Genomic DNA, 14,860 nt, shown 5'->3' with positions numbered 1-14,860 from the left:
CTAAATATATAAACGTCATACGAATATAAATAAATAAAGAAGAAAGCGCTTCTTATGCTTCCATATATTTTTTTTTCAATATTTTGTCGCGCGTCTGATTATCCTGAAGATTGTCAATTACTATCGAGAGAATTAGTTTTTTACTTTATGAGAAGCTTTTGAATAAATAGTGTTTTAATTGAATAAAATAAACGAATTAAAGCCTCCCAGTAAGAATACTATATCTTCAAATTTTTTATCTCGATGTGTCGACAATGTTCAGAATAGCTAAAATTTCGCACATTTTGTTGTCGATCGATACTTTTGTACCGATTCGCGAAACTCGTTTTTCTTTCCGTTTGGCAACGAGAAGAAAATTTTATTGAACGGTTTGCGAACATGTGGAGACAACCGTCCAGCGGTTTAGTCCACAACCCTCCGCCACCCAGATTTCCTTTGTTAAGGGTGCTCCATGTTTAGAGGGAGTCGAAGTTCGATTCTCGATCGCTAGTCTGAAAATATTAATTAATGTTTGCGTTAAGACAAAGATAATTATTCTGTAATTACAAACTCTATTCTTTCTTATTGCCCATCACAATCAGTACATTCAAGTAGCCATCCTATTTCGGGGTTGCTATTATCACATGAATTATAGAATTTTTAATTTCTTAATTATTAAAATGATTGTGAGTGATTTATACTTGAGCTTAAAAAATACTATAAAGCTCATTATTTTTAATTATTCAATATTATTAAAACCATGTAGCGAAATTTTAATGATGAATAGATATTATTAATGCAAATTAAGATTTGTTAATATTTTCTCTAATTTTATAAATATACTTGTTAGTTTCAGTTTGATGCAAGATAAGCTTCATGATATATTAATATGATTTAAAAAAGTGCTTGAAAATTATTTCAAACTTGTGATCAAGAATTTAATTTAAGAATAAAGAATTTTTGAAGATACCATAATAATTACTGCACTATTTAAATGAAAATAAGGTTTTTAAGTATTGTTTTTTCAATGTTAATGCTTTTTAAATGCATGCTACAAGATTAAAATGTGTGTTTTTAAAGGACTTGATAAGTAAAAAAAGATGTTTCAACAATATTTCAAATTCTTAGCTTTTTAACACTTTTTATATCTACACAGAAAAATTTCTATTAAAAATGTTAGTTCTATAATTTCCTTCTTGCGATTTTGTAAGAAATATTTACAATACTAGTCAAATATCTGCTACTCCAAGGGATACTAAAATATGAAACTAACATAAGAAATAAAACAACTTATATGATAGTATATAAAAAACTAAAGATCATAAGTAGAGCTCGAATTTCGCTCGTAACTCACCCTGTCCGGGCTATAAAGAGGCGGATGCTGCGCCGGAAGTCTCAGCGTGCTACCCAGATCCCTCTCAGCCATTGTGTGTCCTTCGCTAGCACTGTCTCTGGTGTCTCTGTTGTCTCTGGAGTCCTTAACGCTGTTTCTTCGAGCATCGGCGACTTTCGTTGGCGGCTGAATTGTCGTCTCTCCACAGGATCTGGCCAAGGTGGAGCCTGCTTCCCCTAGGTCGAGTCTCAACAGTTTCGTCGGCGCTTGGATGGTCGTCTCGCCACAGGAACGGGCTAACGTCGAGCAAAGATCAACTTGGAGGTCTCCTGTCCGCAAAACCTTGGTCGCTGCTTCCACAGTAGTCTCGCCGCAGGATCGAGCCAATGTCGAATCAGCGTCCATTGTTCGAGTTACTGTAGCTGAGACCTAAAAAGTATCGAGCAATTTTAGAATAAAAATGAGAACATTTGTAGAGTGTGGCATACGCAGAGGTGAATAGAAATTCTGTACAAAGCTAGTACAGTGTGCAGTATTCTTTTTCTCCCTTTTGTACTATAAAACAAGTGTAGATGAAAGTAGTCCAATTGAGATAAATAATAATAAATAATAATTGACTTTAAATCATGATAAATCATAAAGAAGGAAGTATTTCTCATGTATCTTCTTATATTCGCTTCTACTTTTTAACGCCAATAAATATCCACTTTATAGATACATACAGAAAACTTAGTTACAATTAATTTATTATTTGCCCCTATTCTTATAGATAATGAATCATGAGGAAGATATATTGAGTTTAACAATAAGAGATGTTAGTTTCTATAATCGAATAAATATTTCTCATGCTTAATAAATCAATGTAATTAATAGTCGTTGTGTATATTAATGTGAAAATATACCTGGAAGCCTGCACTAACAAGAGCACCAGTGGGGCTAGCAGGCGTTCTGATGACCTGCATGTCGGTTTCTTTACAGTCTTTCGTGCTGGATATACTCTGTTTCCTGTTTCCGGCATTGTGCGTGCCGTTGTCGAGATAATTGAGAAGTTTATGTTCCTCTGTCGAAAACGTGCTCATGCCAGATTTATAATTTTGTGGAGATTGAGGCGCTGATCGATATTTGGCACGTGGAATCATCACTGTCAGTGAACGATCTCGCTGTTCGTCGTTCACGGGCACTATAATAATTCAAGTAATGATAACATTAATGCATTTATATTAAACTAATCAATTTGGTAATTATGAAAATGAAATTTCTAGCTTAGTATAGAAATTCCCTTAAAAATCTCTTTAAGAGATCATAAGATTTGTAAATTGACAAAAGTTGTCATCATTTCTCACAATTTTTAAATAAAAAAACTAGAGTATTAGGTAACGAACCTGAAGCTGCTGGCACCATGGTAGCTTTTCTTGGTTGATGCCTAGGTTTCCCACTGATTTTCGGGGCTGGTCTTTTCGTCGGCGGCAAGGGTGCTATCATCTGTGGCGGTGGTGGCAGAACGTGTGGCACGTGATGAGGAATTGCCAGATCCGTGACACTGCCCTCGCTACTGGTATCTCCACCCGTTCCAGGAATCATAGCCCTTCTGTCGCCAGTCTGCCGTTTTCGACTGGGATGACGGAAGCACGCCATGCCCACGCAGACTGCCAGAAGACCTAGCAATATTGCCCCAGTTGTAGCCAGAGCTATCAGTAGCACTGAAAAAAATTTGTTTTTATGAATAGGAATTCAGGAACGTATGTTAAGATAATCACGTGGGTCTATCACATCGTCGTGAAATGTAGATAGCAAAAATAACTATGAGGCAATATCTTAAATATACTGAGCCTAACTATATCTATATAATGAGTAGGAATAACAATAAAAGATCTTATTTAATAGAAAATGCTAATTTTTATATTATCAATAGACAAAATACCAATACGAGAAATATGTTTGCATGTAATGTGTACTCTACAGTTTCAAATTAAGTTAAATATGTATATATTAGTAGCAGACTGACCAAGAACAATTAGAACGATCCTATTTCTATCATGGATGATGAAAACAATCTTTTTCATATTACTGATAAGTTCATGTTTAAATTACTTTAAACCTACCTTTAAGATTAACTTGGCAGCGTTGTCCACTGTGCCAGGGGAAGCATTCGCAGACTTCTTGACCATTGGTATTTGTTACACAGTGTCCCTTATTGTTACAACTAGGGCAACCCAGAGGTGCCTGGGAGCAAGTCCTTCCAGGATATGCTGGGTTTTCGGACAGATCTGCCCAGCCTTCCTTGCAAGAACATTGATAAGAACCTCTCAAGTTGAAGCAAGCTGCATTTGGTGAACAGTCGTGGTGAGGACCGCCTTCTTCGGTTTCACACTCGTCGAAATCGACTGCATCAATCTGAAATGCATCATTAATTTTTAACTAGTTTCTTTATTACTTTGCTGAGTGAAGGCTTCTAAAAATTCGAAACTACACATACTCGGATCTAAAATGAAAACTTCTTAAGACGTTTCTTTTTTAAAATACTTACCACATCAAGGTTCTTCGAAGCATAGACTTCAGTGCCTCCCAAACTGTAATTGCTTCCGATCAAATATTTTCGAAGGACTTCCTTTAATCTTGTTTCGTTAGTGTTGTCGCTGAGTTGTACATGGAATTCTACTTTCGTTGGGTTTGGCGTGAATCCAGAAATCTTCAAGCCCCTATAGACGTCCCTCAAATCACTCTGCATCAGAGTCCTATCCAGAGCATCCTTAGTTGGGCCCACTAAGGCTTTGTATTCTGGCGATGTAGAATCATTCATGTTTGCTTTGTATTTAACAGGTTCATGACCAATACGGTCTAAGCCAACTCGCAAAGTGTAGGTATAAGTTGCTGAAAGGAGGAAACAGTAAAATTAATTTTTACTAAGATATAAAGAATTTTAAGATCGTTAATTTCTAGAATATAAGTGTATTTGAATATTTACTAATACATACGTTTGCAAGGCCGATCAAGGAACATTCTTGCAAAACCTGGACGACAAATGCATCTCATTTCATTTTCAACCTCAGCACATACTTCTGCCTTAGAAGCCCTACATTCAGGTGAGCATTGATTGGTAATTGGTTGAAGTGAGACCACTGGTGCCCCGAGGACACCACCAGCCAATACTCTGTGAATTTCGTTTCCAGTTGGATCTTGTTCATCTCTCGAAATGTCACCATATTCAGCCTCCACCTAAAAGATCATTTACGTAATATATCTTCGAATTACAGAACATCTTTTTCATCTTACAATTAAAAGAAATTTATCTTACATTTACCTCTTCGGCACCAGGTGCAGGAGGTTTCTGGTCACTCATTACTACGAAAATAGAGTCATTGTCAACTATATTTTCGTAGGACGAAGGTATTCTGGTCATTATTGATTGTAAGATTGTCGATGTCACGACCACGCTTGTTGGACGCAACAGTGTTTCTGTTACTGTCTCAACCGTGGTTGACGTCAATGTATGAGTGAGAAGCAGAGTTCTTGTTGTTGGTGGAGAACCTAAGACTGACGTTTCTGTCCTGGTTACTGTCGATGTTTGGAATCGTACGACCTAGACAGTCGAAATTAAATTAAAAATGTCGTTCAAAGTCATAATGCGTAAGACAAATGCCTAAATAGAAAAAGCAAAATTTCAGAAACTACTAATAGTTCTCACCTCTTTAGGCTTCATGTGCACAGTAGTGGTTGTTTCCTTAGCTATTCCACGTGTTGTACTGTTACTGATGTGTTTTGTCAACTTAACTGTCGATTCATTTCTTCTGTCACTATTCTTCAACAATGTGCTCGTTACTTTAATCGTTGAACTGTCAGTTGTACTTATTGTAGTCTGCACTTTCTTGGTGGTTTCGTTCTTTCGCTTTACTTCTATTACTTGTGTGGGAACTACTGTTGTAGCTTCATCTTTTGTCATTGTGGGCCGGTATTCCTTCTTCTGAGTTGGAATAGTGACGGAAGTTAGAGTTTCAGTAGGTTCCACTTTAGTCGATGATATAACGTTATCGTGACTGGACTCCAAAAATACTGGATGCTCTGGATATTTCACAGGATTCCGTGGCACATCAGATGTGTAGGATTTTGTTGGCTCAACGATTCGGCTTGTAGATGACGATCTACTAGGTTGGATATGATCCACTTGTAATGGCCTCATTTTCGTTGGGATCACTAGGTTTGTTGTTAGCATCGCCGTTGGTTGTATTGATATTCTAAAAATATTTTCAGTGTGTTAAATACTGAATATAAGATAAAGAAAACATAAAAGGTAGCAAAGGATGTTTTAAGTACCTGGACACTGGTCTTGTATCGAATGGCCGAACAGTGTAAATGCTAACGTGCTCTGTCATCTTCGTCTCAACTGGTCTGAAAATTTCAGGCACGTCAACGACAACTGGAAGATCCACAGTTCCGTGTATAATTGGTATTTTGGACTCGATGTCTTGGACAACTGGAATATGAGAAGTTGCGACAGCAGTTGCAATTTGAATTGAACCGGAGACTGCAACAGCTGGTCTTACGGTAGCAATTTCTAATGGTCTAGTAGTTTGTGTCGCTGGCGGTGGAGGTACCATATCCTAAAAAACAAGAAAAATAATAATATATATTAACTAAAGTTCATTAACGAAAAATATTTTTAGTTTACAGCATTATATTTTTTAAAATCACTAGAAAATTTATTTAAGCGGAAATTCACCTGAGAAAGTAATTCCACGATGAAAGGCCTTGCCAAAGAAGGTCTTGGGCTTGGTGGAACCATACTGACACTAGGCAAAGATGCAACAGAAGACTCTTTCAGAGAAATATATTTGGGCGGAGGTTTCAAGCCGGATTCATTTGCAGTAACAAAGGAAAATCGATCTCCTATGGGCGCACTGGTTGTCGTAATGTCAACTGGCGGTGGGGAGAGCCCAACAACATCGTGTGATGGAATGGGTGGCGGTTTTAGATCCTCTTCCTCATTTTTATTGGACTGATTCACTCCTACTGCGGGTCGTAGAGGTGGAGGCATCATATCTCTGGATGGCACGTTTATTTCCATGTTACCTAGCATATCTCCAGTAGATGTTTCGACAGGACGTATCCTAATTTTAGTATCATGTTGCACTGAATCATCTTTGTCTGCACTTGATGTAGCAAAGCTTGTCTGATAAGCCGTTTCAAGAGTCTCTTTATTCTTCTTTTTATCACTTGAATTATTTTTTGTAATTAGCATGCTGGGTGGTCGTTCAGTTTGTGTCTTGCTATTGATTTCCTCTCCCATCGCTTCAACAGACATGGAAAATCTGTTTGGTCTGTTGTCTGGCTTGGTATTGGCAGTCGAGATAGTTATCGGCCCTGGTACTGGCGGCTTGGGTTTAGTAATAATATGTGGATACTCTGGATGAACTCTTGTTCCTGGACTATATTCTGGATGAGATACAATCTTATGACGGTTCTTATCAAATCCAGATTTGATAGTTTCAATGTTTGTTAAAGGAAACTGATTTTCGGTTTTCTGAGGGACTGTGCTATTTCTGAAATTAATTTTTATAATGTCGCTGCTATTAGATGGGATTTCATGTACAACAGGTCTTAATTCATTAGGTCGTTGGTTGTGAACTTTCACAGTGCCCTCCGAATTTAAGTCTACAAAGCCACCCAGTTGCAGCTGACTCTGATTATTGACTTTGGTTTCATGAACTAAGCTTGGCTTGACTTCGTTGAATTGTATGACCTGGCTAGGTTTTACTTCCGACGAATGGGTTAGAATTCCTGGTCTAACATACATAGTTGGCCTAGTTTCTCCGTTATTCATTATAGGTGGCTTAGGGTACGATATGTCAAGTTTATCTGTTTCTGGAACAAATTGAGGAATGATGGCTGGTGGCTTTAAATCTATAGTATCATCTCGTTCATATTGGTGTCCTGACGATGCCTGATTGTTTTGCTGATGTTTGTCATTGAACGATGGTTTCTTATTCCCATAATACGTTAAAGGTATACCTTGTGACGTGCTATGGTCTGGTTTACTCTCTTTCAATTTGTGACCATAGGAAGTTGTATCTTCATATCCAGTATACACTCCAAATGGTTTTCCATGAATTATTGGCATTTCATGAGTTTTGGTGTTATAGTAAGTTGATCCATAAGCTATTCCCTGATTCGTTACCCCATCACTTACATAAACAAATGGCGATCCTTGATGTAATCGTGTAGGTTTCTTCTCTTGTTCTTGAACATGATTAACTTCTACTGGTTTCCCTATCACTATATTATCGGGAACTATGTTTCCATTCAATATTGTATTATTACTCTGAACAAAAGTAACGGCGTTATCCTTTGTTTTTTCAGATTTCTGAATTTCTTTAACATTGTGATAATTGACAGGTTCTGAGGCACCAATATCGGAATCGGGAGTCTTTTTCGTGTTCGTATTCCCATCCCACAGTTGTGGTTTTTCCTCTTTTTGTGATGAAGTGTAGCTAAAGTTCTGAGACTGACTGTTCACTGTGGTCGGTTTAGGTACTTCAGGTTTTACTTTTGGATTAGAGGGGTTGTGATATTCTACTGCTCCAGTTGGCACCTGTTCTTCAGTTCTTTCTGTTTGAGGTTTCATCTGTGTGATACTAGGTGGTCTTTTGTTTTCTGGATACAGATGGGGTGGTCTGGTTTGGAACTCGATCTGCTGTAATTAAATTAGTAATAATTTTCAACCTCTAATTTTTCACAAAATATATCTATGACTAGTCTACCAATACATTAATATTCTTATTTACCTGAGGATAATGTCCAAATGGAGGCTGTTTCTCTGCTGCTGGTTCCTTTGTTCCACTATTTGGCGGCCTTGAAGTAGATATTCTTGGAGGTTCTTGATGAATTTGGGGGTTTATCACTGGGCGATGAGGAAGGACAAACGTATGTGTATTTTGTATTTTTGGTGGAGGTCTCTGAGGTCCATTGTAAACAGGCTTCCTGAGTGGCCTTTCAATATAGATCGGTCTTTCGAGAGGGTGGCTGGTAGTTGATCTTATGGGTGGACGTGGCCTTAGTCTGTTATTCACTAAAATTCGAGGCGGCTTTTTATCATTTTTCCAATTCGAATTCAGAACAATCTCATTTCCTGAGTCTGGTTTAGCTAAGATAATATAGCGATGAGAATTATCTGATGGATTTGTCATTTCAGTTCGCCTGGGTGGAGTACCTGATTCTCCAGGCTTGGAGATTTTTGGATACTGTCCACGAGGTGGAACATTATTACCAGAGTGCACATGAGAGTGTGTGGGTGGATGTGATATACTTTGTGGTCGCACGTTCACTGACTCTGGCCTATGATGGACTAAGATTTCAGTGTGCACGTGTCCTTGGCCATTCAAAGCGTCAGAATTGTCAGGGTGTCTGATTAAATACATATCAGATGGCTTCTTTTCGGGCTTCTCTATTGGTGTTTCTAAGTTATCTTGAGGCTTTTCATAGTCAAAGCGACCTGGTGATAAGGGGATGACAGATGGCCGATTAGAGGAACCTGATTTTTCAGGAGGATTCTTGAAATTGAGGGGTGGCGATGGTGGGACCATATAGTCAGCAGGATTATCTCCATTGGAATACTGTGCTGAATTTTCCACCTGAATGAAAAAGAAGAATAACATGTTAAGTATGAAGAAAAATAATCTTTAAATTAAAAAATAAGTAATTATTTCTAGTTTTGACAAAATGCTATTAAACTCATTTTCAACTACCATAAAAATGCATATATAAAAATTGGTATTGAATTTCAAAAAATTGTATTTAAATAATTTGAATCTATGAAATATTTTGTAAAGAAATTCTGTTATCCTTGTAGAACATACCCTTTGCATTCCAACAAAGCCTAAACCAACTTCTGATTCCGGATATGGTGAAGGATCATCAAAATATTGGCCACTTATATGAGGTTCGTTAGTGTCGCCGAAGATCAATGCTTGTGTACCACCTTGAGGAATCACAACATTGGCCACTTGACTAGGTTGAATGTTAACCAGCAGAGGCTGTCCTGTTGATCTATCAATCACATGTGGTACTTGATGGACGATGGGCTCTGATGGACTGAGTTTAGATTCTGAACTCTGGATAACAATAGGAGTATTAGGGAGCAAAGGATCCTTTTGTGCCCATGGTGGTCGCCTTTGATCTTCAAACGAAGGCCACGTTTTCTCTATTGGTGGTTTTCCTGAGCCAATTTTCTGGAACATTTATTATAATTTTGAGTATTAGGTTGATGAATTATATCAAGTATTTAATTAAAAAACCCTCTGTTGGTAAAGACTGTGTATAAGGTAGGAGTCTTAAAAAATTGTGCGAAAATTATTTCTGTACACAATTTGTCATTAATACTGTTTTTCTGTCATATGCTATTGCATATAGTTTAAGATATCGATTGAAAATATTTATACATAAAATGGTAATAATCCTCTGTTTTAAGTTTGTGGTATAAATTAATTAATAAAATTAAATATATCATATAAATTTATTAAAAAATTTATTTATATTTTAAAGACTTCATGTAAAGTTCTTGAAAAGTAAAAGGCAATATTTTTGATCATTCTCTAAATTCAATTTAATAGTTATATTTAAAACTACAGATATCAGAAACAGAGGTACCTACCTGATCAAATTGTGGATGAGGAGAAGCCTTAAGAGGATCTTTTGCACTCCAAGGTCTCCTAGGCTTTTCGGGACTCCATTCCGATTCGATGGAATCAGAATTAGGATTAGCATACTGTTCCACGTTAGGCCTGTCAGGTGGCTTCAATAAAGGATCATTTTCTAGCACGTCCTGTTGTAAACCCATTCTTTTAGGTGGGGACGATTGAATTGGATGCAATTTCTGCGGTTGTTTAGGTATCAACGTTGGATTGATATCTACTGGAATCGAGACTGGAATCTTCAGATGTTCTTCATAGACTTGATGCGCAGGGTATATCTGTATTTGCGGGCCCTTATGACTCTGGTAGACTTGTTGAGGTTGAGAGTCTTCTCGATCATTTTCCAAAACTTCAAGAACTGGATGGACGGGTATATTGGGAACTGGAAGTGGAGGTGGTTTCATCCCAATATGTTCTTCATCTTCCAAAAATGTTTGAGGTGGCCTTGGTGCCATTTTTCCAGGTTTACCGATTATTACGTCACTGTTTGCAGTAATAATTTCGCCTGGTGAGATGGGAATGCCATCAGCCAAATTAGATGCCACTTTGTGACGTGTTTCTGCGATGAAATTGTGGTTCATGTTCGCAAGATGAGTGCCTTCAAAAACAATTTAATTCTCTTTGTACTACAAAATTAAATTATATATTTATATATCTATTAGTACAGTAGTTTCGCAATTCTGTTTTCGATTTATGGTGTTCTGTGAATTATACGGCACTTACCTATGTTTTGGCTTTCAGCAGTTTCTATGTCTCCATCAGCAAACTCTGCTACAGGTATATAAATCGGTGATCTTTGTGTGGTGACTTCTTGCATTTCTTGTGGCATTGTATCATTTCTTCGCGAAATTGAAGAAGTCTTTCCCTGCAAGAGACCAGCCATTGCCGTGATTACAGGCCCCAACGCCGACAAACTATTGATTCCCAGTGATCCTAAGCTGAGAAGGTTGCTCACTTGAGAAGATTGATCGTTTGTATTTTGATTGGTAGGTCGTTTATTCTGATCGGTATCCCCAGAAGCCGTCATTGTCATGTTATTTTCCTAAAATTAATTTCACGATTTTAACGTTAAGAATGATTTAAAAAATGATCGAGTCAAATATGAAAGTTATCAAATCAATTTCAATTTAAACTTAAAAAAAAATAATCAAAATATTTAAATTACCTGATTAATATGATCGGCAGGCTTGTGATTAAGTTCATGGTTAATAGATGATGGTTCTGTTGATACCAAACTCGCAGAGATCGCTTCGTCTTTCTGTATTTCGATAGTAGAAGTCGCTTCGGGGAAATTAGTAGTAGTGGTGGGATCGATCTGATCCTCTTCATCGAAGAAAATTATTGTTGATCCAGTTACAACGTTCTTCACTGGGTCAGAGTGATGTGCTGTTGTTAACAATGCGTTCATGTAGCCTGCATCGAGTAAACTGGGTGCTATTGATTCTGTTACAACATTCTCCACGATATGAGATCGTGAAGAAACAGTTGTGGAAGTCTCTCCATCTGCTCCAGCCTAAGAATATATAAAAATTTATTTACTCGTAGTTTTACTATTTTTTGCAAAATATATTCAATGCCAACGAAGAGAGGGAAAAGATACAAAACATGAATTCCTATAATAATCTAACGAAATAAAAATATGTAAGCTAGCAAGCTACAACTTCGAATTTAATTCCAAAAGGATGATTCTAGAAAATATAGATCTTATTTGGGACAGTAAACTTGAAAATACTTTTATGAAATCTGTGAATTTTAAGGCTGCAGTTACAGTGGTTGCGTTTTCTGACGAATATGTCTGAACTCATCTCGTTGACATATTCGTCAGAACACTAGTTTTTCATAAAAAACATCCTCTATAATCGCAGTCTAAAGTACCACGAATGATTTCTTATTCCTTACAAAATATAATATCATCTTTTCGAGACTTTTTTGAATAACGTTAAATGTATGTTCCTTACAATTAGTAGTGATCAATTAATCTTGGTTTCTAGACAGTTGATTTTATAATATTGCATTTCATAATAATTTAAAAAATAGCTCATTAAGATAATTATCCTTAATAAAAAGGACTTGCCAAGAATGTCAAGCAATATGAAATAAACCTTTTTTATTACCACTTGAAAGCAAATTTTCTTGGCAAAGAAAAATACGAATCGTAACGTATAGTACCTGAAGCAGTGTTGTGAAGTACGTAAACGTTGTCAGATACGTTTTCGTTGCAAAAATTTGAATAGGCTCTGGAGTCGAGTTGACCACTGCGGTTTTTGTAGATGTCTTTTTCACAGGCATCTTTTCCAAAATGACATCGGTTGACGTTGCTACATTGGTTCGAACCACCGTGCTACCTTTTTCCAAGAAGGTATTGTAGTATGTGTATGTGATGTAATAAGTTTTCATTACGTCGGTGACGCTTTCTTCAGTATTATCCAGTGCTGTCAGAGTGGTAGTGACGCTGGTTGGACGCGGAGGAGGTACAGACTCTGTTATTATTAGCTAAACGAAAAAATTAAACAATTTTATTGAAGCTTAAAGGGGACATTGTCAGGAGCACTTTGAGGAAGCTTTGGTGAGATATAGTACTTGAAAAATATTCAACATATATCTTTCCTGTCACTGAATTTCTATATTGAAGAAGCTAATAAAAGCTTCAAATTTCTGCTTTGAGGGCTATGTTGACAAGAAATACCTGTTAAATATTTTTACAAGACTATCCCTTTTTTAAAGAAAAATACATGCTCGTTTCGTTGGTAATACAAGTTTCAGCATTTGAGGTACCAACCTGAGTGACAATATCGGTTGAAGTTTTGACTCTGGTTCGACCATCTTCCATGAAAGTCTTCTCCAGCATTCGAGTGCTAACATACGTGTTCGTTTCTGGTTGCTGTGCTTCTGACGGTTCCAGGATCATATCCAAGTAATGCTGTGGCGCTGTCACCGTGTTTGTTATCACTCTCGTGCTACTTTCTAAGGCATTGTCTATATTCGGGTGATCGGTATTCAGTGTCAGGTATGTGTAGGTTGTCTTGAAGACTTCTGTATGCAGTGTGGGTGATGCTTCTAGTGTCACTGCAGCTGTTTCCGATCCATGTTTTCTGTGACGCTCTTCTGTCGCTGTGTTTGCTACCACCTTATAGAGTAGATTTTGTCAGTGATAATTGATACCATTTTTTTTTTCTTTTAACTAGAATAGACTCACATGTATCTATCAGTAAGTCTGATACTATCTCTAACTCTATGCAATACCATCCTTTTGATACCATTTACACAGAGAAATATATGACAGAAACATCCAGACATAAATTAGAATTCTGTCATAAGATGCTAATATTAGTGAAATCATTATAATAAATATTTGCTACTTGTACAGTAAAATTAGTTCAGTTCAACATACTTTAACTTTTTTTCATATGAAATCAGTCATACAAAATCATACAAAATATTAAAGTGAATTTAATAGTAATAATCTACACGATGATAACACCAATTGATGTTTTATTTAAAAAATATTTTACATTTATGAAGAAATAACTGTTGCAATAGTTTACTTTTGTATCTATATTAATCACTCTATATTTATAGCATCATACAAAATATTAAAGTAAATTTAATAGTAATATCTACACGATGATAACACCAATTGATGTTTTATTTAAAAAATATTTTACATTTATGAAGAAATAGCTGTTGCAATAGTTTACTTTTGTAGTAGAATATATTTACATTATGGGTCAAGTTAGCAATAATCCTTTTCCCTAAATATTGACTAAGTGTACACAGGAATGTAATTTCCTGTATATCAATAATTTCAAATACGAAGTTTATCTCACTAATGTTGATACAGAATTTTATAGATATCATCAGACATTGCTATTTAAATTCTCCGTTTCTTACAAAAATCATGTCTAAAACTAATATTTTAATTTTTATTGTTAGTGATAATATGCTATATTCTTACTTGTTGCTCTGTCGAAACAGTGGTTGTGCCATCCTTGGTAATCGTGGCGAGGTACGTAAATGTAGTGGTGCAGGTTTTCGTGACAAATTCATTAGGCTTATCTTCAGGAAGCATCATGACAACCGCGTCAGACAATGTCAGCGTGGGCTGAGGTTGAGAATTCTCCCAGCGTAATGCTGGTGTAGGGCCTGCCACTATGACTTCCACTCCGTTCGACATGACACGAGTAGCTAGGTTGAATCTTCGACCTTCTTCATCTTTTACCTCATGTTCTCCTGTGATTATAATTTTAGCGATTACATCATGCTTAACTTGCTACACTTTTACCTTCAATGTACATCACTAAAGCTAAACAAGATTGTAAATATTTATACATTACACACAGAATCGAATAAGTTACAAATTACACCCAAGGTAGGTTCATTCTATAATATGTAACAAATGTGTACAATTTTCAATTTATTACAAATCTGCAGGCTTTCAATATTGCTGCAGTTGTTCACTGTGCACTGATTTAGGAAGACAAAGAAAGTCGGTTTAACTCTACTTGTTTAATATTTAGATATAAACTGTACACAATGAACAATGCATTAAAGGATCAAGTATGTACAAGATTGCTCTTCATTTACAATATATACACGTCTCTGAGAGTTCTATTATACAGGAAAAATTTAGAATGCCTTAAGCCAATTAAAGTCAGATTCAGAGGAGCATTTGTACAGCCTCATGTGAACAAGTTACCATGAGGAGAAATTTTATTAGTCTAAAGGTTACTTTTTACACTAATCATCGTGTGACTCGAACGACTGTAATAAAAAATACTTGACATTGCTGCAGAAATTAAATATAGTAAGGAGCAATGTTCCAGGCATCGCTAAATTACACTTCATACGATCAAATTAACAATTA

The 14,860-nt window shown here is 36.4% G+C and overlaps 1 protein-coding gene across 1 annotated transcript in view; it reads right to left on the bottom strand.

The window, feature by feature from the left end:
* Positions 1–455: 455 nt before the first annotated feature.
* Positions 456–14,860, bottom strand: part of LOC143182082 (uncharacterized) — a 126,686-nt gene continuing 112,281 nt past the window's right edge. Inside the window, exons 4-22 of the mRNA XM_076382822.1 lie at positions 13,952–14,226; positions 12,776–13,123; positions 12,166–12,489; positions 11,162–11,509; positions 10,720–11,038; positions 9,957–10,594; positions 9,163–9,534; positions 8,092–8,937; positions 6,030–7,997; positions 5,624–5,910; positions 4,998–5,544; positions 4,614–4,892; positions 4,288–4,528; positions 3,840–4,183; positions 3,415–3,706; positions 2,695–3,012; positions 2,215–2,492; positions 1,334–1,741; positions 456–491 (exon numbers count right to left, since the gene is read on the bottom strand). Of these exons, the coding sequence (XP_076238937.1) occupies positions 456–491; positions 1,334–1,741; positions 2,215–2,492; positions 2,695–3,012; positions 3,415–3,706; positions 3,840–4,183; positions 4,288–4,528; positions 4,614–4,892; positions 4,998–5,544; positions 5,624–5,910; positions 6,030–7,997; positions 8,092–8,937; positions 9,163–9,534; positions 9,957–10,594; positions 10,720–11,038; positions 11,162–11,509; positions 12,166–12,489; positions 12,776–13,123; positions 13,952–14,226 (8,468 nt within the window). The remainder of the gene's footprint in view (positions 492–1,333; positions 1,742–2,214; positions 2,493–2,694; positions 3,013–3,414; positions 3,707–3,839; positions 4,184–4,287; positions 4,529–4,613; positions 4,893–4,997; positions 5,545–5,623; positions 5,911–6,029; positions 7,998–8,091; positions 8,938–9,162; positions 9,535–9,956; positions 10,595–10,719; positions 11,039–11,161; positions 11,510–12,165; positions 12,490–12,775; positions 13,124–13,951; positions 14,227–14,860) is intronic.

This window comes from Calliopsis andreniformis, chromosome 8 (assembly GCF_051401765.1).
Source record: "Calliopsis andreniformis isolate RMS-2024a chromosome 8, iyCalAndr_principal, whole genome shotgun sequence".
Classification (NCBI taxonomy): domain Eukaryota; kingdom Metazoa; phylum Arthropoda; class Insecta; order Hymenoptera; family Andrenidae; genus Calliopsis; species Calliopsis andreniformis.
The sequence above is the reverse complement of the archived record's forward strand: the minus strand, read 5'-3'. Positions and strand labels throughout refer to the sequence as shown.